The sequence below is a fragment of the Phaethon lepturus genome, unplaced genomic scaffold (assembly GCF_000687285.1).
Source record: "Phaethon lepturus isolate BGI_N335 unplaced genomic scaffold, ASM68728v1 scaffold19619, whole genome shotgun sequence".
Classification (NCBI taxonomy): domain Eukaryota; kingdom Metazoa; phylum Chordata; class Aves; order Phaethontiformes; family Phaethontidae; genus Phaethon; species Phaethon lepturus.
The window spans coordinates 1-27666 of NW_010562991.1; the positions used below are offsets into that span (position 1 = coordinate 1).

Below are 27666 nucleotides of genomic sequence, written 5' to 3' on the forward strand. Positions count from 1 at the left end.
AGGGCCCGGGGCTGTGGGCAGTCCCGTCCCGGGCACGGTCATGTTTTTCAGACTCTGAAACCTGGGCGTGAGCCCACCTCTGTGGGTTTGGTCTTTCAGCCTTTGTAGTCTGTGGGCTCGCCCCTACCAATTTCAAACAGACCCTGCTTAGGGAAGAAGGGTGTTTAAACGCCAGCAGGGTGACCTTTTTAGTGACCAGGTTTAATCCCAGCTCTGTGGGTGACCGGCTACTACTGCACGAGTGAAAATGCCGGCTCAGTAGGTGCCTGTACAAACCCGCCCCGCAGTGAGGCTTCTGAAAAAAAAACGCAGAAAGACCAGGTAAGACTGGCGTGTGACCATACGTAAAACCCGTCCTTTGAAATGTGACCGTGTCAGGGTATGTCCGAGGGTATACCGGGCACTCCTACAAGCACGACATTGGTGAGCGCTGTAGTAGTAATGACTGCTACCTCACTAGCTTAAATGAAATTACTCCCCTGATTTCTTCTAGCAGCACACAGGTTGTGGTCAGCACCTCTTACCTGAAGAGTGTTTTTTAGTTTAGATTAAAATACCTAAAAGCTAGTTTCTTGCTCTTTTCTTTCCTCTTTTAAGCAGAGTGAATTCGGTCAGGTTGTGATTGTTGATATTTGTTTGCGGTGGGGAAATATCTCTTGATAGTTGAAGTATACCTTTGTCTTACAGATTGGATCACTCAAAAATCACTACCTATTCAGACATAAAAGCCATCCAAGACGGTCTCGAAGAAGTGCCGTTCATATCACTAAAAGACTTTCAGATGATGAGCGGGTGAGTGTTACATTTATTCCTTTTCATGCCCTCTGTTTATTCTGTCTCCTTATTGCTAGCTTTGTAATGAGGTCACAGGCAGGCTTCCATCGTTTTGCAAGTCTAATATATTCCGCCATCCATACTTGTGCTGAGTAATACTTTATTATTCTGTCGTTAACAGGCAGAATGTGACCCTCTCTTACCATATTTTTTGCAAGTGCTTTCCAAATTAAGATTTAAGATATGCAGCATTGCAGAGGCTTGGAATTTCAGATGTTGATGTGTTGCTGATGAAAATATGGGTGAGGAACCACAGGGCTCAATTCAAAGTAAAAATCCCTAGATGCAGTAAGTTTAATCAGGCCACGTCTGTGCAATTACCATGGGAATTAGGTTTGATTTAAAGAGACTGAGTATTAAAAAAAAAAGTAGGGGAAAAGGGTTGAGGTTTTACTGGATTCGCTTCTTTATGACAAGCTAAAACCCTCTCTCAGAGGATCCATCAAGCGTTCTAGACTTGCAGTCTTTTGGGACACTGGAGTCCCACTGCAGACAGAGAACAGGCACACTGGAGAGCCAGGGCTTTAAGGTATGATCCACTCATGAAGCAGACTACCCATTTATTTGACTTTATTTAAGAGAGAAGCATGACTGTTTGTAAACAGTCTGAGAAAATACTGAGAAAATGGGGTGGGTGGCAAATTTAAAGACCAGACAAGAATGCTGTCAGCCCCTCTTAAAGAGAGTTTCTGGCAAATTTCAGAACAACGAATTTCAAATCAGTATTATTGCAGCAATCATTGTACCAATACGAGTGGTCTGACACATGAAGTAACCTAGTTGTGAAAACCAACAATTTATCATATAAGGACAAATCACTTGAGAACAAGGAATTGGTTATCTGGAGGTTTGAGATGCAAATGTCTTCTAGGAGGAAATATTCTATGAGTAGCTAGAAGAATTAAAGGAGGGGGTGAGACGAGGTATTTGTTTTGCCTGTTCTGTTCCAAAACTGTACACTTCCATCTATCTCCTTGCAAACATTGGTTTAACAGTTAAAATTGTATAGGTGAGATCATTCTAAACTGGGGATGTTGAAAACCACAGCTCTAGTGTAAGTTAGTGTTCTAATTTATACCCATGCCAATAATCAAATGTTCAACGCCATCATAGTACAGTGTTCAGGAACAGAGTTTTGGTTGCAGTTCCTCCCTTATTGGGAGGAAATTATTACATCGAGTGCATCTCTTACACAGGGAAGTATGACCGTGTTTAATATACCAAATTCTAATGTCATAAGCAGAATGGAAGCAGTTGTGTAACACGCATTACTGCCAAATGTTACTGCAGACTTAACATACTTGGATCCAAACACAGAGCTTCAAAATGCTGCAGGTGATTTGCTAAATTTACTCCAATTTCCCTTTTATTTACCATCTAGTATGCAAATTAACTATGTGAATGAAAGAGATGTAATTATGTCATTACGTAAGTATATAAACACAAAGCAATCATGTAATGCTGTGTAGTTATACATGGACCTTTGCTCCAAAGAGCTACTCTTGTTCAGCAGCAGTGTATTTAAAAAGATTTAAATTCAATCCGTAAAAAAGGAGAAGGGAATCCTGCTTTTGTTTGTATAACGCCTTCATGAATTTTACGTTATGTTAAGTGTGAAAGCAGGGGTAAAACTTGTCTCTAATTTGAATATTTATCTGCTTCCTATAGGTGCCCCAGTGTTTGTTGTAAAACAGACGAAGGGCTATGAATACACTTAAAGGATATAATGACCTGTTTCCCTTACTTCTTCCAGTATTTGCACTAGTTTCCAAATCTACTTTCTTGCAAGAGATCTGAATCAAGATTGTTTTCGCTGCTTTGTGTATCAGTGGCTGGAGATTTGGCACATGGCCTTCAGCTTTTGCCGTAGGTGGATGGTTGGCACCTCACCCAGCTCCTGAGTGACAAACATTTGACTCGTTTGTCTGACGTACTTGTTTGGTAGTTTTGGCTCATTTCCCTCAGTGCAGTTGTCCACATCAAGAAAAATAACAAGCATGGAAGTTGTCAATTGTTAATTACTGTTGGGTGATGAAGAGGCCGAGCTTTGCTGTGGGCAGGGAAGAGAGATAAAGGTAAAGAGAGATAAAGGCTCTAGCTTGTGCACAAGTATGTATGGCCCAGGATATCAATAGGGCAGTTTAAAATACTTATGCTTGCGTGGATGTATCCATCTTCTGTGACCAGCCACGGTGTGTAAGGGTTTTAGCACTAAATGTATAGCAAAGTGAATAGTATTAGAGAGCTTTCAGTAAACGTGCCTGATGTAGCCACCATTTTTAAGGGTCTCAGTTCTTGTAGTGAATTTTCATTAGGCTCTCATTAGAAAATCATATTTTAATCAAATCAGTACTTTTTTTAATCATTATAATTTCCGAGTTACTCTTATTATTGCTTCATATATGGCGATAGATATAAGGACCATAAAGCTATTGGACAGTAGAGAAAAATAATGAAATCTATTCAGACGTTTAGAGCAAAATGTTACATCCAAGGCATCCTCCACCTGAGGCTTATAGCAGGATCTTGGCAATCTACTGAACATGAGTTGGCTTTGCTCACTCAGAAATTGGGATGAAAAGCACCGACTTCATCTGTGTCAGGGTGACCGTCTAGGTCTTTCATTCCCATTTCCAAAAGGAGTGCACAGCAAAGAGAGAGGTATCAGAATCAGGATTTGATTTGAACTGGGTTTAATAATGCGTTCAAGGGAGCAAAGCCTTTTAAGATGCAACCTAGTGCCTTAGAGGTTGCTGGTCCATGCCCAAATGCTATGCAAGTCATTGTATAGCAAAACATGCTGGAGCATTTTGGCTTTCAGTTGCCTTAAGTGGAATTATGCCAGTGACAAAGTTAGTCCAATATTCATAGCTTACTAACTGATCACACTTCAAAACACCACTGGGAAGGAGACCTGAAGGTCCAGCTGGGCTGTGAGTAACAGCGTCATGACGATTGCTAGACTAACACAAGAGATAATCTTTCTCCTTTTAACTCCTAATAGAAATAGATAGGCATTAAAACGTGGGTAGGAGAAAGCAGCAGGCTGTGGTTTTGCTTGTTTCGGTAACCACCACTGCTTAGATAACCTTCTAACCACACTGCACGTTTGATGTAAAGGCCTGCGTTGTGTGGCAGTCACAGGAGTTCTACTGTTAACGTGTACTTCATGATTTTCTATGAACTGGTTCTATGGTACTGTGATTTCACCAAGTTCTCTTCCCCAAAGTACACTGTACCACAGTACAAATAATCCTCCTCTCTGCATCGAACAGTCCTCATTTTGCTTTAGGCATCAAAATTTTGCTGTGTGAGGAAACCCCTTATCCTCTAGACTAAGAGAGTCCTGACCTATGGAGGCTTACTTGTCATATTTATACAAATAATTGTAGGTGTCATGGGCAGAGCAGCAATATGAAAAAAAGCGAACTAAGCGTGTCACCGTGAGAGACTCAGCAGAAAATCTTTTCAATGATCCTATGTGGAATCAGCAGTGGTATCTGGTAAGAATTTGTTTTGTCGTGGAACTGGGGATGGTTAATTTCAGTTGTGCTGTCAGCTACATTATTTTACTTGGATCAGAGCTATTGCACTGGAGGGAGTAAATGAAGAGTCCCTCTCAGTAGCACATGCTATAAAAATGAGAGATCTCTGTGCATAATATTTCTAGGCAACCTTCTGTTTTATTTGAAGTGTCATTTTCTAAGATGAAAGGTTTAAAAGCCAATTCAGGCTGCTGCTTAGGATGGAGGTTGATATTAGAAAGCAATGTAACGGTTAAAAGCTACCTTTGTGATAATTAAAAAATAATTGCTGTTGGCATATAAGAAGTCCCTTATCATATCTGAAGCTGTCCCTGTATTTCTTTATTAAAATTGGTAGCGCAGAGTGCATACTCCAGATGAAAACAAAAGCGTATGCTTGCATGAGACAAGTACCTTCAGCCTCTCGGGCTAGGATTTAAATAGAAGAGAGTCTCTACAGTTCACATGTTCAAAACCTCAAAGAAAATAAATTTCCTAAGCCCTGCAGTTTCTGTCTGCCTGTGACAACTCAGACGTACAGCTGATCGTTTATGTTTTATATGGTTTCTTTTGAGAGTCTGTATTTCCACTGTGTATCTAGCTGTACCTTCATTCTAGGCTTCATTGCTTTCACTCAGCATAGGGATGGGATTCAAGGTGGGTATAACAAATCAAGAAGAAAGGTCAAGCACAAACATGGCCCAAGTGGCTGGAAATATCTTTCTCTTCTTCAGTTCAGCTTAGAGAAAACAGACCAAACTCTAGAATGTTTGTATAATGCTTTGCCCTTTCCTTTGTTTGAGCTAGAAGAAATAAACTATAAACCTCATAGCATGAAATATTTCCATGAAGATTCCTGCAGACTTCTTCTTTCAACATAAAAAATGGTTATCCCTAAGAATTTAACTTTTCTTTGAAGCTGAATATCTGCATGCTTCTTTCCCTGTTTCCAAGCAGGAAATTTCCAAGATGTCTGTATTGGACAAGTGCACAAAACCACACGGAGTTCAAAACACCGCTTTGTGGAAAAAGCAATGTCCTGCTCCCCGGGGGACATAGCTCCTTTATCCATCTTTCCATGCTTTTCACTTCTTTTCCCTCTAGTTTTCCCACGTGAGAAACAGAAACATGATGCTTACCATTGTTTGCAGTGCACGTTGAATTTTTTCCTATTAAATGCATAAATGTGTTAAATATTTTCTTCCAAAATATGTTCCTTGCCTCGTAGTAAATAACTTATTATTACCTTATTATTATGATTTGATGGCAACAGTTTTTAGCTCTATTCAGTGTACCTTCACACATCACTAGAAAAAAATTACTATTTGATGGATTCTAGAGAACAAAACTTGAAACCTCAAATAATTCCCTGAACGGCAGCAGTCAGGAAAAAAAAGCATAAAATGAAAGAAAGGTAATTCCCATAAGATATTTCTTTTTCTAAGCTTCGTATGTTATGCAATGTTCCTTTGGAAACAAAGAAATAAAAAACCTGCGATCAGCTAATGTAATTATGCCCAGAGAATCAGAAAGAAAACGCTTTTTTTTACATCAGTGTTTTTGTGAGCGTTGTGAGCAAGTTTTCTAAATTAGATGTATGTGCTGCACATTTAATATTAGAGAGGAAAAATTACACATTTAGGAGCTACTTTTCAAAGAATTTGCTGTGGAAGAGAAGGCTATAGATGATTTACGCTTCCAGTTGATTTACGACAGGAACAGTAATGAGGGTAGTAAACAGAAAGTTGTGATTCAGCACAGTTGTTCCTAACCAAACAACTGCCTTAATTGTTTTATCTGTTAATTATTTTGTTCTGGCTAACTTAAACATCAAAGGAGAAAACGCATTTGGAGAAAACGCAGCTCGCTGTACTGTGGGGTACTGTCTTGGCTTCTCATGCAGTGAAAAGAACAAACATTAGCAGGTCTGATTATTAACTCGGCGTTCCAAGGTTCACCGGTACATCCCTGCCATTCCCATGTTTCTGCTGCCTACCTCCGATAAATACAAGATGCTCTTTGTTCAGAGGTGGTCTTCAGGGATCTTCAAGTAATGGGGTAAATCTTTCAGTGCTACAAATATTCGAAGAAACTAATTTTTGTTTCATCTTTGCAAAATTTGAGCAAAATAGACAAGTTCAGACTGGTGTGGTTTAGAGCACCTTTAAAATAAGACTTTGGACCTGTGTAGGGTAAATGGATAAAAATGTTGACATATTTTAAACTTTTCTGGCCCCCAGCAAGATACAAGAATAACTCCATCCCTGCCCAAACTGGATCTCCATGTTATTCCTGTATGGCAAAAAGGAATTACAGGCAAAGGTGTTGTCATCACAGTCCTGGATGATGGCTTGGAGTGGAATCACACTGACATCTATGCCAACTATGTGAGTTTAAACATTAGAATGCTATGGACTAAATTAATCAATTGCAAATTTGATACGCAGACACCCTTCTCCAGCTTGCTGCCTGTTCTGTAAGTCAGCTCCTACAGTACAGAGACTGAAATATTTGCCTTAGGCGAAATTTGGAACCTGGTCTGTGTCACAGGAAGCTGAATGTTACTTAGCAATGATAGTGGGGTGTTTTTTTTGTTGTGGGTTGTTTTTTCGCCCAGTGGATTTAGTTCCCAGGCATGTTTGTATACAGTGGTTTAATGCTGAATTATTAAAGCTCTGTGAAAAATTTATGGAATTGTTAATGTCCATCAAATTCTACCAACTTGATTGCTGTCAACATGAGCCACACCAAATAAGTAGATACAGACTCTAGAATCCATTTTGTTACACGTTTTAAATTGCATTTTCAAATGTTGTCAGAATTAATTCTGTTTTTTTTTTTAATGTAGGATCCACAGGCAAGTTATGATTTCAATGACAATGATCATGATCCCTTTCCTAGATATGACCCAACAAATGAAAACAAGTGAGTAGCCTTCCAGTTGTGTGAAGAGAACAAACCAGTGCATTATTAATTTGTGTGTTAGAACATGCAAATGCAGAAATACATATGTATGTCCCCTATAACAATTATATCATAAAAGGAAGCATTTGTGTAACAGAATCACAGAATGGTTGAGGTTGGAAGGGACCCATGAAGGTCATCTGGTCTGAGCCCCTGCTCAAGCAGGGAGACCTAGAGCTGGTTGCTCAGGACCATATCAATGTGGCTTTTGAATACCTCCAAGGAGGGAGACTCCACAAGCTCCCTCACCAACTTGTACCAGTGCTCAATCACCCTCACAGTTTCTTGATGTTTGGAAGGAACCTCCTGTGTTTCAGTTGCAAACACTGGAAACTAACGAAATTAAATTCCTAGTGGAAGAACTTCGTAATTGCAATCTACCTACCGTGTCCTGAATTTCGTCACATCTTTGTATATGTAAGGTACTGATATGTTTCTGTAAGCTGAAGGGAACAATCTGTTCATGTCACTGTGTGTGTTTCTAGAATGATACCTCCCTAAGCAGATTTTTACTTCAGTTCTCTGCTTTGCACTGGGTATTTTAAAAGAATGTGTCTCCTATGAAGGGCTATGGAAGAGACTGTCTTAGAGGAACCTGCTAAGAAATCCATCCCTTCAGGTCAGCTTTTGTAGCTAAGGATGCTGTTTCCCAGTTTTGGCAGTATCTTTTATACCAGTAGAACAGCTTCTAGGTCAGTGCATGTGCTCACAGGTGAAGTCATGCTTGTGACCTCCTCTCGTATGGGTATGACACATGGTCAGACACCGGAGGAGGTTACATTCACTCCCAGGACAATCTTTCTGTCTCTTCTGAGGAATATGGAAGCTTTATTTAGACCAGATTTGGCCTAAATGTTCTCCAGGTAATACCTTGGAAGTTTCAAAAGGCTTGAACACAGGACAACCAGCCTGTTCACTTGGTGGACTTGTGTGTCTTGGAAGGAGAGAGGAATTTTCTCTTGATGCCTTCTCTAGAACTAACTCTTTGATACTCTGTAGAACAGCTTGGTGGGTCTGTCACACCTAGGCATATCCATCGTAGCTCAGGGTGGGATTTTGTCCATCAGAAAGAGAAGAGAATGGACCTCTTTAAAAGCTGGTACACAGAAGTCAATTTCTTAAAGCAGTTAGGGTGCTGCCACTCAATAAAGATACAGTAAGAAACTCATGCACTGGTTCCCTGTTGTCTATCACACAGTATAATAGCAGCCACAACATAAATCAGTGTATGGGGGAAAAAAATCAATCAAAAGATAAATGTCCCACAAATAAGACATTTGAAAAATGACATTTCTACTTTGTTACAGCATTATCCAAGAGCAACAAGCCATTATCCTCTTGTTCAATGACATTATCTCTCAAATCTACCTGTATTACCTCTAATCTTCATTAATAAGTAAATGAAATTCAGCCCAGAAGCATTCACACACTTCGTTGAATAACAATCTGTAGTATTAAATAATATGTCTCTTACAATTACACTTATATGAAGGTTTTCTGTACTGTGGAATAAGAATCACCTATGGCAAAAAAGCATGGCATAGAAAATAGTTAGGTACAAGAAAAATTTAGCAATAGGATACTTTAAAGACTAACTTTCTGAAATCCTAAATAAAGCAGTCACTAAAAAAAGACTATCTAAATATGTGATTTAAAAAGACTTGTATCATATTTCTATCTGAAGAACTTTAGCAGCTTCTCAATTCTCTAATTTTATGCTACTTTTGCACACTACTAAAATACTGATATGTAATAGGTCTGTGGACTTCAGTGTGACTTAGATATTCATTGTCTCATCACGATGTTCCTTTGATCATTAAGTGGGTAAAATTGTGTTGATTGAAGCCTAAGAGAAACAGGTATTTTTTTATCATATAGGTACAACTCAAAAGATACTCAATAGCTGCATTACATTTATTTAAAAGAAGACTTCCACCAAATCAAGAAGGTCATTCACGAGTCTTTGTGTACGTTACACAAAGATGTTATGAGATGTTGTTTATTCTTACTGTGTTCATTCAGGCATGGGACCCGGTGTGCAGGAGAAATCGCCATGCAAGCCAACAACAGAAAATGTGGAGTTGGAGTAGCCTACAATTCCAAAGTTGGAGGTAAGAAAATGAAAATAATTAGATGTCTAATAAGAATGGAAACCAGACAGATCCTGTGAAGTGCTGAGTGTTTTCAGCTACTATTAATCCGCAATACAAATGACTGGTCCTTCTCAGAAAACATCAGTCTTGCAGTATGGGGCTGCAAAATCCTGTCTGGCCATGGTGCTACATCTATATGACAGCATTTCTTGAATGTCAGCATACTCTCTGGAATTTGGTTATCAGTTGAATGCGGTTGACTGAATAGGGTTTGATATAGCATAGAGTTGAATATAGGTAGAATATATAACAGCAGCAACAACAATATAGGTGATGATAATGATAGTAGCAACAATCTATATTGTACCCAGAGATAAGTCTGTATCTTGTAAGGAATTATGGACTCATTTCTTATAATTGGTTATTCTGGAAGGAGGTGGCATGGGGGAGGAGAGGGATTGAGTAGAGTGAAAGTAAGAATATCCGAATTTATACCCACTCTTGCTTGCAGCATATTGTTTCCATCTACACAATTACATTCAAAAGGTCATGTCAGTCAAGATACTCTAACTGCTGTGGTTTTTGTTTCAACAACTTACTTCTCTACAATCATTATAAGTTAATTTTGAAAATAAGTAGTCTTGCTTGCCTGTCAATCAATACTGCCATTTTTTTGAAGACATGACTAAAAGTTTAATCCATTAGAGGTTTATAAAATAGTCATGATCAAAGTGTCAGTTGCAAATGGTTATTTAGCTCAGAGGAAGATACTCGTACAGTCCTAGTTTTTCCATTACGCCCTTTTTTCCTTTTTAACAAAGGGATGATGAGCATCAATTGACACCTATAACTGCTGTTCCCACCACTTCGGTCTTATGTTTGTAGGTTCCCATTTACTCTGCTGAGCTGTCATAGATGTCAGCTCTGCAGTCTGCCTTTGCCATAATGCATTATGCTGTCATGCTCTGTTTAAATAAAATATCTCACTCATAAGACAAAGATGCCAAATTTTCAAAGCGGGGCAAAATGGATGAAGCTGCAGAGATGTCTGAACTCCCACTGGGCCCATATTTTAAGGCACTTGCATCTACAGACAAGATTCTTCCACAGTTATTTGCATATGCTCTGTGTTCATTTGCAAATGCAAACTGCAGATCTGTGCGGAGTGGTTTGTCTAGGAAAGGAAAATAACAGGAAGAAAAGCAGCCTAGCGATCCAAATTACCTAGAAAGCTGCTTATACCTGGGCGGCGGAGGATAAAGAACGGGAAAGTTAAAAGAAAATGTAACCTATTATATATAACCAGCCTGATTAAGATAGGGACATAATAAAAATATGTTGAAAGAGCAACAGAAGGTAGGAGGAGTCTTCAAAAGATTCAGATAAATCTGTAGTGGCTAAACTTCGGAAGGCTTTTTCGGTGTTCTGAGCTATACAGGATTAATTTCTTCACAGGCTTTTTTTCTTTTTTTTTTTTTAAATCCATGAAATGACGCATTACATACTTCTATTTGACATTAGTGCAGGTTGACTTCTTTAAGTGGCTCTTTGCTTGTAGCAATTGCCATACTGGATTAATTCAGTGGTCCACAGCCAGTGCCTTCTCTCTGATAGTCAGCAGTAGCTGCTTTAGGGAGAGAAACTCTTGACATTTGGAATACCTTGTTCTCTAACCTTCAGCATCAGAGGTTGGTTTAATTTTGCCTTGAGGGGTAAAACAACATATTCCATTCACTTTTTTTTTTTCCCCCATGAAAATACTTACTTTAGTAATCCTGAGTGTTCTCACTGGTCACACCAATGCCTGGCCCCATTCTGAAACCTCGATTAGCCCCTTCAGTGCTTTGTGGCTGTGAATCCCATAGGCTCTTCTGTCCACCGTGTGAAAAAAAACGCTTCCTAATGCCAGTTTTCAAAGTGACACCTTTCAGCGTCCTTTAACATTCACCTCTTGTCCTGCATAGAGCTGAGAAATGTGTGTGTGTCGCTCCCCGTTGGAGTAAAGCAGGCTGTATACATATTTGCGCATACATAACCACAGCCCTGTGCGACGCTATTTCTCTGGTGCTGCCATGGAAATCAAGTGATTAAGAAGCTCCATTTTACAAAGGACTGGGCTGAGAGTTCCCGCACAGTGACGTGTTGCTAAAAATAGCCTTCTGCCAGGCAGATGCATGTATGTGTCTGACATTACCTTGGGCTTTGCCCTTCGGTTGTGGGACCGCTGACGGGAGCAAGCGTGCGCCGGGACAGGGAGGAGGTTATGCAGGAGGACACTGGAGCCTGCTTAGGGAAACGTCACGGCAGTCACCCAGCCCCTGAGTTGACTTAAGCAAGGAGGATTTTTGGAGGTCAGAAGGGCCAGGACAGCAGGTTTTTGTCTTGAACTGTTTTCATCAGCGTGTTGTCAGTGTTCTTGTTTTCTTCCTTATTACATTATTTATCTGCAGAGTTGGCTTTGTCATCTTCTGTGGGAAATATCTGTACACAACTCTGCATTCCCAGTATCTCATTACGTGTTGCAAGCTATCACCCGGAGCTTGCAGTCATTTCCACACTGGCAGATCTTTGCTCACAGCGTGCTGGTGTGAGAGAATCTCACAATTCTGAGCCAACTGAAAAATGACTATTCAAAATGTTTAAGCCTATCCAGGGTAAGTGGTCTTTTTAGTACCTGAGGCACAGGGTATACCTTGATTATTTTTGCAGCTTTGTGAGTGATAGTGGAGTAGCAGTTGTTGAGCGGATTAAATCCTTTGTCTGTTTTTCGCCACTAATTAATATGAAATAATAAAGCCCAGCTCTATCATGGAGGTATTATGAGATCTGGAGGCCAGCCATTTGGGAAGAGAATTATGCTTATAGTCTTTTTTTTCCCCTACTTGATGGTATAAAAAAAGAACAAGACACTGAGCTGCAAGGGTGAGGTGGGGGGTTTTTTTCCTCTTTTTTTTTTTTTTAATAGAACGACCACATTTTCTGTGCTATGCTTTGGAAAAATCCCCATTTTATAGAAAATACTAGAAAATGAGTACTCATAATTGACCAACTGCCAGTAATGGTGCAGCTGCTGTAGTACTAACTTGCCAAGTTCAAGACAACCCAGACATTTTTATTGCTTGAAAACACAGGCTGAATCCTGACTGCTGTATCTCTTACATTGCTGCTGTTGCCGGGAGAGCCATGCCATAGTGGGAATTTTGCCAGACTTCTGCTATTTCTGTCCTCCTCCAGCACTGGACGGTGGTAGCAATCCTGCTGCAGAGCTGGCGTTTTGCAGAGCAAGAGATCCAGTGCAGATGAACCGCTGCCTGCCACTGAATTTTAAGTACCACTGAGATCAGGCTTGCTCTGGAGAAGATTTAGATCATGCAGTTGCTAATAAAATGTTAATGGCTAAATTTCTCTAGCATCTCTGTATTCCTCACAGCAGAAAAAAATGTGGCAGTAAAACAACAGCGATAATTTTTTGTGGTGGACATTGAAGAGCTAGTGAAATAGCAGCGTCACGAAGACAGCAAAACCTTGATACCTGTGAGGACAAAGTGTTTTAGTCGGAGCATACAGAACTACATCTCTGAACTAGAACTCCTAGAACTCTTAAAGCCAAAAGTAATGTTGATAAAGCCTATTTAATTTTAGTGACATGCTAGCAGTTTGAGACGTCTTTGTTACAGATTTGTCAGAGAGGAAGAGTCATGGAAGAGCTCAATGGAATAAGAAGCAGCAGGCACAGTAAGCAAAACCTCATCTTCTTGGCTGCCTATAGAAAGAGAGAAAGAAGTAAATAAGAGGCAACCAAGATTTTAAGAGGTTGGGTTTTTTTAATGTTTGTAGAGAGCACTGAGCTCTGCAAATAAAGGGTAGGTATGCTGTTTCACACTGACATAAACTGCCCTGAGTATTGCTTACATGAACAGCAGTAGGCTGTGGTTGCAATAGTTATGGATTAATTTTGCCGGAAACTTTACAAACAGTTAACAAAGACAAAAAAGAGGGAACAGGAAGTAAATCCACTCTGCTGCTTTTTTTCCTGTTAAGGTATACGAATGCTGGATGGAATAGTCACTGATGCTATTGAAGCCAGTTCAATCGGTTTCAATCCAGAACACGTGGACATTTACAGTGCAAGCTGGGGCCCTAATGATGATGGTAAAACTGTGGAGGGACCCGGGAGACTGGCACAGAAGGCTTTTGAGTATGGCATAAAACAGGTATGATACTTACGAGAAAGATACAATAAAATGGGTCAGAGAGCAGAATTTTAAAACGGTTGATACGAGGGAGGAAATGAAAATGGTTTATGCTCTCTTCACTCAAGCATATTTGAAAAGGAGATAGATTTTAATAGTACAGGTTACAGAAATTACCAGCCACAACAGGACTTTTAAAAAGCTCCGTTAGAGCTTTCTAAGCTGGTTTTAAGCTGCTATTCTTCACAGATAAGCTTTCTTTTTCCATCCTTACTTTTGCTGCCTTTGTCTTGCCCTGCCCCCACTCTTCTCTGCTGCTTGTTTTGCACTGAGCAGTAATTGGATTTCTGCACTGAAAGCCTATAAAATTTAATACAAAATTTCTGCTTTGTGAATATTCTGCTGTGTGAAATAGTGATGCATTGTAGCACTCTGCGGATGGGCTTGTATTGTGTTAATTGCATTAGTTTATAAATTGGTGCATGTCATGATCCAATTAAAATGAAGACAGTAGAAATGCATGATGAAGAGGATTGGAAACAATGTTTTTACAGTTCTTTTTTATGTTATCCTCTTTAGATCTGGATGGATGATAAGTAGGGTGCAAAGTGAGAGCTACTGGGGGTGCATTGATAAACTACTCTTGCTCTTGCCAGTGAGGTGAAAAGATATCTAAAGATGGACAGGCACTAATAAAGAGAGGAAGACTAAATCAGAGATGGGAGAGGAGAGAAGCAGAAGCAAAGAGAAAGAGGATTTTGGAAAAAAGGCAGTTACCATTAGCAGACAAGGAGAGACGAAGAAAGAAGAGTCTGAGAGCTGGCAAACATATTCTGAAGGAAGAATGGAGACCGAGAGGGGTGGGCTGGTGATACACAGAGATCTAAGCCCATGGTGGGCAGCAAGAGAAGAGGGAGAATTAAAGGCAATAATTAGGGAACCAATGTTCAGTGGTCTTACTCTGAAAAAGCAGGTTCTTTGGTGAAGAACGTATCCTTTTTTACAACTTGTTTTATTTCTGAAGGGGAGCAAATTTACCCATTCATTTCTCAGGCTTCCTTTTGCAAGGATCTAGATGGTCTCCATTCTGCTTAAAGTCAGCCAGAGGTGGGGTTGCCAACGAGTTTCTCACCCCCGACGCCTTCATTGCTGGCCTGGTAAAGACCTTTAAGAGTATGCTTAGCTTTAAGCGTCTAAGAGGCGCTAGTAGCACTCTAAGTGAAATCAAAGCAGGTGTTTACATATACCTTTTTACATATGCTTTTCTGGACTGCAGCCTTTATTCTCAAAGGGAGTTACTATCTCATTTTCTGTAATTGACATGGCTTGTCCTTCCCATTTTAGCAGTTGCCTCACGAAGAGTACAGATTACTTTTCTATTTTCTTTATTTTTAAAGTTTTAAGTGCTGCAAATGTCTTGGCCCTTGCATGAATAACTTCAAATTTTATCTGAGTTGGATGATAAAAATCTGTATTTCAACTGTTGTTTCTGGTGAATGTACATACGAACTTTTCCTCCTCACATAAAATGGATTTTTTTCCTCTGAAGGACTAGCACAGCTTATGATGGGGTAGGGTGATACATGTGTCCTCTATAATAGCTGTGATGGTTTACATGCTGTCAGCTGCCAGCATCAGTTGCTAGCTGCTGCTTCTTCACTACACACTGGAGACCAGAGCAAGGGATGATGGACTGGAGGCTGGAGGCTGGTGGTGCTGGCCCACAGATCTGTAAGAGAAGTAAGGGTTTTCAGTCAGGTGTGCTTGCTGGTTCACTGGTTTCAGCAAGTGAATGCCAACCGTGAAAGGCTTCCTTACAGAAAATAAATTGGTGGAAAAGTCGTGTCTTGTACATCAGTCATACTGCTTACTCGTACCTCTGTGATTACAGGAAAGGCAAGTGAAATAACCCCTGATAAACTTGCCATTACTTTAAAAAGATGTGCTTTTTTCCTAGAGATGTTCAGGACCAAAACATCAGCATTTGGGAAAACTTACCTGTTGAGCACAGTCTCTGTTTTTAACCTAAAAACCTACTCTGAGGAAAGTTGCTGTACCTGGAACACCAAACCTAGCCCAGTCAAACTAAGAGATGTTCTGTAGGGTGGAAGTAGGATACTTCAAGTAGATGGTTTCGTCTGTCTCTGTCTTCTACAGTGCTTATGGAAAATTGTCCTTTTCCACCTGAAAATGTTTAGGCTTTATATAATGATATATTAGGCTTTTGGCGGGGCAGGAGTTGTTAAGACTACATTACAGAGACTGAAATCTCTTTGATAACCACTCATTTCCATTTTCTCTAGGGCCGAAATGGGAAAGGCTCCATTTTTGTATGGGCTTCTGGGAACGGAGGCCGTCAGGGTGACAACTGTGACTGTGATGGTTACACTGATAGTATCTACACCATCTCCATTAGCAGTGCTTCTCAGCAAGGCCTTTCTCCCTGGTATGCAGAGAAGTGCTCTTCAACTCTGGCCACAGCATACAGCAGTGGGGATTATACTGACCAAAGAATTGTAGGTTGTTTTTACCAGATTCAGAACAAACATAGAAATGTATTATATATGCAAATAACAACTGAGAGCTCTTAAATGCTTGCTTTCAAGTGCTTGCTTAACTTTATGTGTTACATGCTTAGTGCTTTTGCCTTGAAATGCTAAGGGATTTGTAATCCGAAAAGTGATTGTGTTCCTGTAACATCTTCTACTGTAAAGCCATGGCTAAACAAAATCATTGTGTCAATGCAGTTAAATCAGCGTGCTGAATTTGTCTGCTGTTTGTGTATGACAGAGGTCTCTGCATGGAGTTTGATATGGTCCCATTCTTCAGAAAGGGCAGATGAACAGACATTTAGAATAAAAGGAAAAAGAGCCTGTGAAGCTGGTGTGCCATAGGAGTCATACCTTGCCATTAGCTTTTGTATTCCCACTTACGACAGCAGCAAGTGTTTCCAAACCTGTAAAAGGTACTCGGCAAGCAGGTGGTGCAGTCTGTGTGCCTTCATTAACTGTGCAAGAAATAACTTTTACTGAAGAAAAGTGCTGTGATAAAATAATGTTGAAGTACCTATAACATCGCTTCAGCCCTGGTGGATGCTAATTTTACCATAAACTACACTGATGGGGATTAAAACAATGTCATTCCAAGTTAGCCAGGAGATCAGTCCTTCCTAAGTGGCTTCTCTTCATAGCTGAGATGTAGTTACATGGGCAGATGAGTTTGGTATTTAATTTCCAAATAAAGCACATGTTTCATTGCAAATTACAGTTCTTCTGCTGAAGAGAGAGCAGAACACCAATACTAATCCTATGAGTAATTTTCTAGCAAGCAGTAATTTTAAATGTTCTAGGCCCAACACAATGATCTGTTTTTATGATTCACCAGTAAGCCTGAAACACTTATTGTGAAACCTTAGGATAAAATAAGATATTCAGTGTGGGAGTGTTGTGTTCCAACACAAAGAGTTTTGATACAAAAATTATAGTTGAAGGAAAAAGAGTGGATTGAAATATGAATGGATTTAAACATCTATCACTTTTTCTGCTGGTGAGGAATGTATTAATATGCACCAAGTAAAGGATACATGGTTATGTTTGTGAGTGTGGGTATGACTGTATTTGCAACTGTTTATTCATGCAATCTGGGGTATTTTTTTTGTTTTTTTCTGTCAGACAAGTGCTGATCTTCACAATGAATGTACAGAGACTCACACTGGGACCTCTGCGTCTGCACCACTGGCAGCAGGAATTTTTGCTCTAGCACTGGAAGCAAAGTAAGATGTCACACAATTGCCTTTGAAACTCCTCTCTCTCAGCCACCCCATCGTCTTCCCCGAAATGTTGTCTATTTGGAGTGACACCAGCTCATGCTACAGCTCCATTTTCTGTCAGTCAGACTTGCTGAGCCTGATGACAAAATAAGCAGCTACTTGCCTCAATGCCTTCCTAGCAAAGCAGAACCAACCTAGGTAAAACATGATGACCAACATTGTGCATTGGCAACAACTGTTTACTGAGTTCTGGTCAATTGCACTTAAAAGCAGTGAGGCTGCACATCTATCGGGAGAACATAATTTGAAGACAATAGGTTGCAGGGTTTAAATGAAGTCTTTAGTCAATTTACAGAACCTTTTCTGCCAATGATGAGACAAAATGGAAGGTACCCAAGCTTGACTGTCAGAGCACACAGAGAGCAGGCAGATTCAGATCCTGTAGGGCTTATAGTCAGAATGTTTGACTTAGGCTAAAAAAGAACAGGATGGGACAGGACAATGGCTTTTTCACAGAAAACACTTCAGGCATTAGGGCATAGGCTTAGTATTTGAATGGTGTAGATTCATCTCCAGGTTTCTTTGATGACATAAGCCAAGATACTAAGGGCCATATTTTAAAAGGTAGAGTTAATCACAGGTAGAATGAAATACTCAGTAAATTTTCAAAGTCCAGGTCCCATTAGGACTGGTGGGAAATACTAGTTTTGCTAGTTAACTTTAAATGCTTGAATAATTTTCAAGAATTGGATCCTAATCTTGCTAGATACCCATTCTTCTTTTACATGAAATCTTGTCTACCTGGAGAAGTGCTGTGAGGATAAGCATGCAACATGCTGTATACTTTAAAATAATGGGATGCTACATACATTCAAAGCACGTTCTGTTGCAGATTAATAATTGAGAAAAAAATTATAGATAGCCCTGAAACAATTAACCAGGAACATTTTCTCAACAGCCCAAATCTAACATGGAGGGATATGCAGCACTTGGTAGTGTGGACTTCAGAATACGATCCACTGGCTGGAAACCCAGGATGGAAAAAGAATGGCGCAGGACTGATGGTCAACAGCCGATTTGGGTTTGGGCTACTCAATGCCAATGCATTGGTAGACTTGGCTGATCCCAAAAGATGGAAAGGTGTGTCAGAAAAGAGAGAGTGTATTGTCAAAGACAAAAGCTTTGAACCAAGGTAAGAATTTGCCTTAGCAGTAACTAAGCTTATGTCTATCTTAGTAAAGCCTGAAGGATAGTATTCTGCAGAGATTGCTCTGAACCAGACTAAGAGATTTCTTTTGGTTTGTTTGGTTTTGCCTTACTATATTCCTCAGGAGCAGGCAAGCAGCATTTGCTTGCTTAGTATAAGACTGATGGAAATTACTAACATGAAGCCTTAACAAAGAATAAGATTATTATGTCTGCTTGTGCAGCCAGCATATGGATACTGTGAGACTGAACCCGATCAGATAAGATCTGAATGTTTAGACTGCTAACAGAAGATGAATAAAAAGATACCAAAGTCTCCCAGGGATTTAAAAAAAAAAACACATCTGTAATAGGTCTTAGCAATTCTTCTCCTTGTGACAGGCATAGTATATGTTGAAATCAAAGTGATATATTGAGCTTTAGTCACATCCATAGCACATCTCTTATGAAACACGAGTGTCTCAAAGGCTCACCAAAAAGACTTAGCAGCCACATTCACAAGTGTTCCCAGCATAGTGAGCCTAAACTGAGCTCAGCATACAGGTAAATTATAATTAATCACTAAGCTGGTTAATCAATAAGGGTATCTAGACCGTTTTTGTCTCCACTTGTTCACTTATGGATTTGTTGTCTAGAAAATAATACAGGTATTTCAAAGATAGAAATTATACTGTGTGCACCAAAAATCTGTCTGAAGAAACATATTACAGTGTTTTGGAGTGTCACTGCTTGGTAACATTATTTATGCTATTTTACTATCAATTTGCTTTTGTGAGCTCTTTCCTTTCCACAGAGTACTGATCCGGTACTGATGTATGTCATACTTGCTGTTTATTTTTATTGCAGTCTTTTATGTTGCATTATGAAAACAAAGATCCTAAGATTCTGAGTTTAGAATTATTTATGTGGAGATTTGTATGCCCCATTCTCATTAGAAGTAATAGAAATTGTGCAGAAAAAAATATGCACAGTAGCTCTCGATACAGAGAATGTAGAGAAGATGTAGGCTTTTTTTTTTCTTGAGATGGCATTGACTACGAAGGGTTAAAAAGGCTGTGTCTGCTGCAGTATTTTAACTCCATGATAACAGCTCTTCTGGCTATTTGAATGAGGCAACTAACTGTAAATCTAGTACAGTCATGTGATGTAGCTGCCTGCAAAGACTCTTTTTTTTGTAGTCTCTGTGGGACAATGAAGCGTTGGCAGAAACCCTTGATTGTCAAACTTGCTTGCTTGCTTCCAGGGTGTGTTGCACAAGTCTGTCTTATGCAGTGCCCATCACTTGGTCCACTGGGTATTATCTGTGCTTCCAGAACTTCCCATGGTTTTTATGGGAGCATTCAAAAAAATAATGAATGTAAAATTTGTCTTTATGCCTTCCTTTCTCATAATTCTTAAATGGATGTTAAATGTGTGATTTGCACTTCATATAATGATCTAGAATCAAAAGTTTCTGTGAGTAATGAAAGAACTTCTGTAATTTTGCCAGATTATTAAGAGCAAATGAAGAAGTCATCATTGAAATACCCACAAAAGCCTGTGAGGGTCAAGAAAACTCTGTTGCATCTCTGGAGCATGTGCAGCTTGAGGCAACGATTGAGTATTCCCGTAGAGGTGATCTTCATGTCACTCTGGTATCTCCATCAGGTACAGAAGGCAAAGACATGCTTTGTTTGTGTGCTGTAGTGTGTAACGTTTATTTCATTAAAAACCATCTCTGTTCTCACCACTGGATTAAAAAGAGCTAAATATATCATTAAACAAATCTAGTCACCACCATCAGGTGAGTGTGAGGATGAAGCATCCTGGGAACTAGAGAACTACTTCTCTGAAACCCTTTTCCATCCTTCATGTGTTCTGGGTTATTTTTGTGAGAAGAGGTTTGAAAATCATACTTTAGGAAATGAAGGCACTGTTTCTAATACATTTTCATTCTGGCAACAGAACCTATAAAAACTGAGAGTTCCTGGCAGACATCAAATTATAGTTCAGTCGTGCCTTACTGTGATTTAACAAACTAGTGGAAAACAGGGAATCTGACTCCCTAGATTTCCTGTAACGGTGTCTCCCCATTGGTGTATTTAAAAACACAGTGTCTGTTAGGCACCTTAGTACAACTATACTTAATGTGCTAGAATAAGGCAAGCTATCTTGACAATGCCCTGAAATAACACCATAAGAAGGGGAAAAAAAAGAAAGGAGAATGAGTATAAACAAGATAATATAAACAATATAAAAAAGATATTAAAATCTGTTAGATCAACTGATATTATTACAAAAAAACAGACAAAGCTTTCAGGTATGAATTTAAACATCAGGCTAATCTAATTTACTGATACTAAAGACTGACCTAGTAACTCACAGATAATAACAAGTAGAGCCTTGTTCCTATCATTATCGCAAGACCTCACTATAGAGCAAGGTTAAGATAATGTACATACGGTATATTTCCAAACCCTATCTTGTCTGCAATTCCTTTTAAGCCTAACCTTATTTCTTCATTTTCTGAATTTACTTTTTGTCTTATGGGGGCAATGTTGCTCTGAGGTGTTTTAGTGTTTTTACCACCCTTGAGTCTTGGTGGTATTTTCAAATATAATTCCTTCTTAGATAAGTTTTGGATTGGGAGTAAATACATGGACTGTCTGTAGGTACCTCATGGAGATGACAACAACAGTAGCTCTCATTCTACTTTTATAGAGGTATTTCCCTCCCAAGGCTCTGTTCTACTTCTAATATGTTGGAAGCGTGGCTTCATCTTAGAAAAACACCGCTTTTTGAAAGACTAACAATGGTGATATGTTCTTCATCCTTGTATTTCTGTGAGTTTAGCTGAGGTAGCAATAGTCAAGTGCTGCTGCCTCTGCTATTGTATCATTGTCTCGGTTTCATCTAGGATAGAGTTAACTTCCTCGTAGCTGCTGTAGTGCTGTGTTTTGGATTTGGGATGAAAAGAGTGTCACACTCAGTATATAAACTAGGGGGAGTTGGCCGAGGGGTGGTGACCATGGCTTGGGATCTGGCTGGGCATCGGTCAGCAGGTGGTGAGCAATTGTGCTGTGCATCACTTGGTTTGTATATTCTTTTATCATCATCATTATTATTGTTAATATTATTACTAATTATTTCTTTCCTTTTCTGTCCTATTAAACTCTCTTTATCTCAACCCATGAGTTTTACTGTTTTTTCCCAATTTCTCTCCCCCATCCCACTGGGGTGGTGGGGAGCAAGTGAGCGGCTGCATGGTGCTTAGTTGCCAGCTAGGGTTAAACCACGTCAGTCATGTTCCTATCGTGGTTAAATTGTTCTTTCCCTTAGTTCTTGTTGGTTTTCCACTTTCCTGTAAAACAGTACTACCAAATGTATGTCATTCCTTTTCTGTATTTATGGTGTTACCTTGAAATACATTTATAGCTTGTGATCAGGCTCCCTGGGGCTTCTCTGCTCCTTATTATGTAAATATAGCTCCCTTGCTCTCTCCTTATATGCAAACAAGCACAACAAATTTCCTACTGTGCAGTAGAATCTGTTCTGCTGCGGAAATACTTTGCGAGCATTTTTGTAATAATAATAACAACTGAAATGCTTTTCACTCTATTGGAGTTTCAGGCTGTAACAATTTACATCCACTCACCAAAAAAAGAGTGATGAATTCAGGATAAGGCTTTGGTTTCGCAATACTGCATGAGTTGGTTTGCCTTCAAAACTTCCATCTCAGAAGTTCCCTGAACTGTTCATCAGTGGAAAATACTGGTTGTGTCTGACCTCGGTTTCTCATGCTTCTTTATGTGCATCCACTAGTCTTTTGTGTTGGAGATTGAACACTGAGACGTACCTTTTTAGTCTGACCTAATGTGAGAGTTTTTATACTCGTTAATACTGCTGTGAAAGTAATTAAAGGAACCACTGATTAGAAATAGCATGTTTCCCATACCACAAGCTGTTAAATGGTATATTTTCCAGGTCACCTATGCACTAGATGATAGTGTGTAAGCTGAGCAATGTGAGAAGTAAAAGCAGACACGTATGAACAGTCACTACTGTTGTTCTTGCACTAACACAGGGACCAGCACTGTCTTACTGGCTGAGAGAGAGAGAGATAAATCTCCCAATGGCTTTAAGAACTGGGACTTCATGTCTGTTCACACATGGGGAGAGAATCCAACAGGCACCTGGGTTTTAAGAATTACTGATGTGGTAAGTATGTCTGTGTGTTAACTAGCTATGTTTGGAAGCTAACACAGATAAAAAGATCACTAACTGCTACTGAGCATGTTAAATAGTGAGTCTTCTCATTAAGCAAGCTACAGCAAGAGTTTATTTCCACTAAATATCCATCTGGATTAAAGATTGAAGAAAAAAGATAGGGTCAGATTTTCTTGTTCTTTACAAAGGACCATCCTCATTTCACTGACATGTACCTGTTAAAAAAATTTCATGCCTATGTTTTTCACACATTATATGTCACTGAAAGAAATCACTTAATATAATTTCCTGTGATTCATGGAGTGAAATATGTAATCGAATTAACATATGATTAATTGCAAATTAGGTTTTTCTGCAGAAAAGAACAAAAAAGAACTCAAAACCTTTTGCATTAATGAATTTCTAGTGACCTCAGAGAGCTATTCTGATATATTCCTTTCCCTAACTTCTTTCTTAATTACTGCTGAACAACATTTAAGAATTAAAGCCAAGAAACCTACAGATACGAAATAAGTTTACTAAAACCACCTGAGGATAAGGATTACAACAGCAAGACAGCAGAATAAAGCTGCTGGATAGGCAACTGAAAAATCATTCTCTTCAAAGAGAGAGTGATCAAGTGCACTCATCTCTGGAGAATGTCATTGAAGTTGTCTGTTAATACGCTTGTCATTAGGGTAGATCCTGCCAGAAACTGGATGCTTCCTATCAGACATTGAGCCTCCAACCACTATCAGCCTCAAATTGTAAACACGAGGATAATGCCAAGTACTAAGCAGATGGACAAGGCAGTAAAAGTAAATATTATTATCAACAGTGCAGTGTTAATACTGCAGGCTTATAGATAACCCCATGGTTACAGATATCCTGGTCTTTGGAAAGAATATAATGCATTTTTGGAACAAAGTTAAGAAGAGCATTTTGTTTGTGAGAGCATGAGAGCATTTCTCTCATTTTCCATATTCAAACGAGACGTTCCTGAAACTTAGAATAAACCAAGCTTTTTGTCCTCAAGAGCTAATGCACTCTTCCCCCAGCTTGTAGGGTTTTTGGGATTCCTGAAATAAATTTTCCCATTAATGACCCTAACTGAAATCACAGATTCCCATGAAGAGTTACTTATAATTTATTTGTTATGTAGGTTGCTCGTGTAAACTTTGGTATAGACTTCTATTAGAAAAGAAGAGCTTCTGCAATTTTTTTCAGTCACTAAATGACTGAGCAAAAATTCTGAAAGAAGCTTTGGTAAATTGAAGTTTCACTGTTCTCTGTACTTGTCTCTTCCACTTTTTAAATACTGCTGCCAAAACTACTGGACAAAGCCTTTGTTGCTCACTTCCACAAGCTGTGTTTCAGATTGCTATTTTATACCATTACAGAATATTATTCCAGATTACTATTCCAGTGGTGACTTTTGTAAGGAAGTTGCCAAGGAATGGCTCAGTGAACAAATACTAATAACACAAAATACTACTTGGGTAATTTTTAGCATCCTGTGTTATGGCAAAATTCCACTGGTGCTTACATGATCGATTAATAATTATGTTGTATCAAAATGTGAATATTTGGAGTAGTTACGCCGTTGTATTAAATCCTACTTTCTGATATGTCCTGTCTCAAACACATCAGTCTCCTGGTGCTTGTAAATCATTGTCTAAATTCAGATATTGACAGGCTTATACTTTATTTTAGTCACTTCTGTCTGCTTCACGATCAAGTGTCCTCTTTCCTCTTCTGTGTCCTGAGAACCTATGCTAATGTCATGCTTGTGCTTTAGTCCAGAAGAATACAAAATGAAGGAAGGATTGTAAACTGGAAATTGATTTTGCATGGCACTGCTACCCAGCCTGAACATATGAAGCAGCCACGTGTATACACGTCCTACAATGCTGTGCAAAATGACAGAAGAGGAGTGGAGAAGGTGACGGACTTTGTAGAGGTAGTGTTACATTAATTTTTTTCTTTATGTATTTTTCAGCTTATAAGAAAATGGTATTTTTTTCCTAATAAGAAGACACATATTCATTCTGTATTCATTTCGTCTAGCCCCTGACCACCTCTAGGTTGTGTATTGTAATTTTGGCCATGTCAACAATGGATATTTTTATTAGTCCCAGTTTTCATATGCCAGTGTCCAAGGCCTTCAGCATGGTAAGAAGATATTGCTACTGAAGCAGTGAACTGAATAGCTAATGCAGTTGAGTGGTACAAGGAGGGAGGAATACACCTCTGACAGACACGCTACATTTATGTAATTCTAGTGAGAACAAGTGTTGCATCCAAAAGGAGCTTTGCCTGCTGGAGTGATTCCAGGGAGTTTGGAAGGAAGTTAGTAACAAAAGACATGACAAGTCAGGGACTTGCTGATTCAGAAGGTTTGATTAACTGGATCTGTTGCTGCTAGCCGCTGTGTCACCCCTTCTTTACCTTTCAGGTAGAGTGCTCTAAACATACGCCAGGCTTCTGTTTCTGGATGCACGGGATGGTAGTATTGTACATATTCACATACTTGATTATGTCAACGTCTTCAGAATACTTTATTAATCACATCACATCAATTTGTCTCCCCATTAAATAATTAGGGTGCCCATAAAGTATTGAGAGATTAACCTTCCTCAGTCAGGTTGTGAAGGAGAAGATTGAGGGAGACATATGGTCTTGAAATACATAAAATAAGTGTCCACAGCCGTGGCAGCCGTGTGCAAGAAAATAAGTTGGAAGAAAGTAAAAGTGGATTCAGGAGGTACTACAGGAGAACATTAGTGGACATAGTAAAAACCAGATGAAGATAAAACGAATGTTCAGTTAGAAAGTAGTGTAAGTGAGGAAGCTATGCAGCCACATACTACTGTGTCAATATGGGAGGCATAATAGACACTGTTGAAACAAGATCATGCCTCTCACCGAATTCTCTGTACATCTGTATCTGGCTTCCAAGGTTTCCAGGATACATGTCATGGCCACCACCATTCATTGTCTTTTCTCAGGTGAGATTATCTACAGAGAAGGTTATATGGAAGCACTGTGCCGGTCCTTTTCGCAAGGATATGTGGCACAATCCAGAGCTGCTGTCACCACTGCATATACTTCCTTCAGCTAGACTGCTGAGAAGCTGTCTCCCATAGTACAACCAGAAATATCTCTTAAGACTGGGATAAATCTTGCTGTAAAATGACATGTTGTATCCTGCCAATATCTGAATTGTTGTTGGTGTATTTGTTATTTTATGCAGTATAGTCCTTTTGATAGCCTGTTTTTGTGTATAATGGTCTAGTTCTTTTCTAGATGTTAAGTGGCTCCTGAATGAAAAAACAGCGTCTACCCACACATAGATGGAAATCACTAATCAGAGCAAATCTTAATTCTGTCAGTTCTTCATTGAGACTTAACCTTTTTTATGCTAATCTGTATTCTAGGACCATACCACACAGGAGAACCTGAGTGAAAAACCCAAAGTCACAGAAGATACCAGTAGTAGCAGTGACAAAGCAGAAGATAAAATCCCATCAGAGGCTATGCTACATTTACTGCAAAGTGCTTTTAGCAGACAGATGGCTCAGAAGCGGCTGCCAAAGAAGACTGCAAGTGAGAAGTTAAATATTCCATATGAACACTTCTATCAAGCCCTCGAAAAATTAAACAAGCCCTCCCAGTTGAGAGACTCAGAAGAAAGTCTGTACAGTGACTACGTTGATCTTTTTTACAATGCCAAACCATACAAGCATAGAGATGATAGACTGCTGCAAGCCTTGGTTGATATTATAAATGAAGGAAACTAAACTATAGGGTACGGCACTGAGTTGGAAATATTCATTCTCCCCACCCCACCTGTAGTTTTTTTCAGAAGTTTGTTGTATGCTTAGTTGTATGATTGCTGCTTTGATTGCTTCATATTTAATACAAATATCAAGGAAGAGGAAAAACGAGTGTGGGAGGATAAGACAGTAAACTGATGCTTTTTAGTAATAGCTTTTTTCAAAGCCTTTCTTCATTACCATCAGAGTAGATTTGCCCCCTCAGGCATAAAATGCCATGGTAGTCCCCTGAAAACCCTACTGCTCTGTTTTAAATAATTTTCACGTTACTTATGCTTCTACCCTATTCACTTAGCATGCAGTAGGATTCAAAACCCAAATTACTAAGCAGTTTTGAACTGAACTGCCAAAGCTATGGGGAGATACTTTCATCCCTGGATTTGTAATTAATATTGCGGTCTTTCTTATATTTGGCATTTATTCCAGGTTTAACACTTGCAGCCACTACTGCTTCCATCACAGGTTTTTTGTTCCTTCTCCAAACAGCAATGCTCCCTTACCCGTCTGGTCTCCCGTAAAGGAGCAGTGGGGAGGATTGGGACATCAGTGAACGCTGATGACGTTACTCAAGATTTAGACTACAAACAGATACACACTAACGTAAAAGAGCCCCAAATGAGGCATCCCAGTAGTTAATGAAGATAGAGGCTTCTATAGATAGTACTTCAGAGCACTTGGCTAGTCTTTACACTGGTTCTGAATTACCTGATGGAGTACCGATCTGTTTGTATCGACTATATGAGCTTTGGGGTCCAGCCTCCTACCCACGGAGCCTCAGTTAGATTTCTGAAGTTAAGTAATATAAATGCCTTCTGAGATGCCTACGTCTGCAGCAGTCAGGACAGCAAAGCTGGGATCACTCTGTCCTTTCCTGGACCTGTGACCGAAGTGGAATAGAAAGGAAAACCGTACCAGCAGAGTCCACTTAAAGACTTGATCTTCCGGTGTCTGTGGTAGTTTATAACATTTCCCGAATATCTGGGAAGTTAAGGCAAAATGGATGGGGAGAGGAGTAAGAGAAAAAAACTACCCAGAGAAGGGACTCAGAAATGGAGGGAAAGA

General features: G+C 39.4%; 1 protein-coding gene across 1 annotated transcript; it reads left to right on the forward strand.

The window, feature by feature from the left end:
• Nucleotides 1-663: 663 nt before the first annotated feature.
• Nucleotides 664-26649, forward strand: PCSK1 (proprotein convertase subtilisin/kexin type 1; the record flags this gene model as incomplete). Its single annotated transcript, XM_010294470.1, has 13 exons — nucleotides 664-792; nucleotides 4227-4337; nucleotides 6599-6745; nucleotides 7207-7283; nucleotides 9345-9433; nucleotides 13457-13629; nucleotides 15912-16124; nucleotides 17280-17380; nucleotides 18336-18569; nucleotides 20073-20230; nucleotides 22647-22780; nucleotides 24567-24728; nucleotides 26206-26649. Coding segments are annotated over 13 exons (2091 nt in total), but the record flags the coding sequence as incomplete, so codon positions are not given.
• Between the last annotated feature and the right edge of the window lie 1017 nt (nucleotides 26650-27666).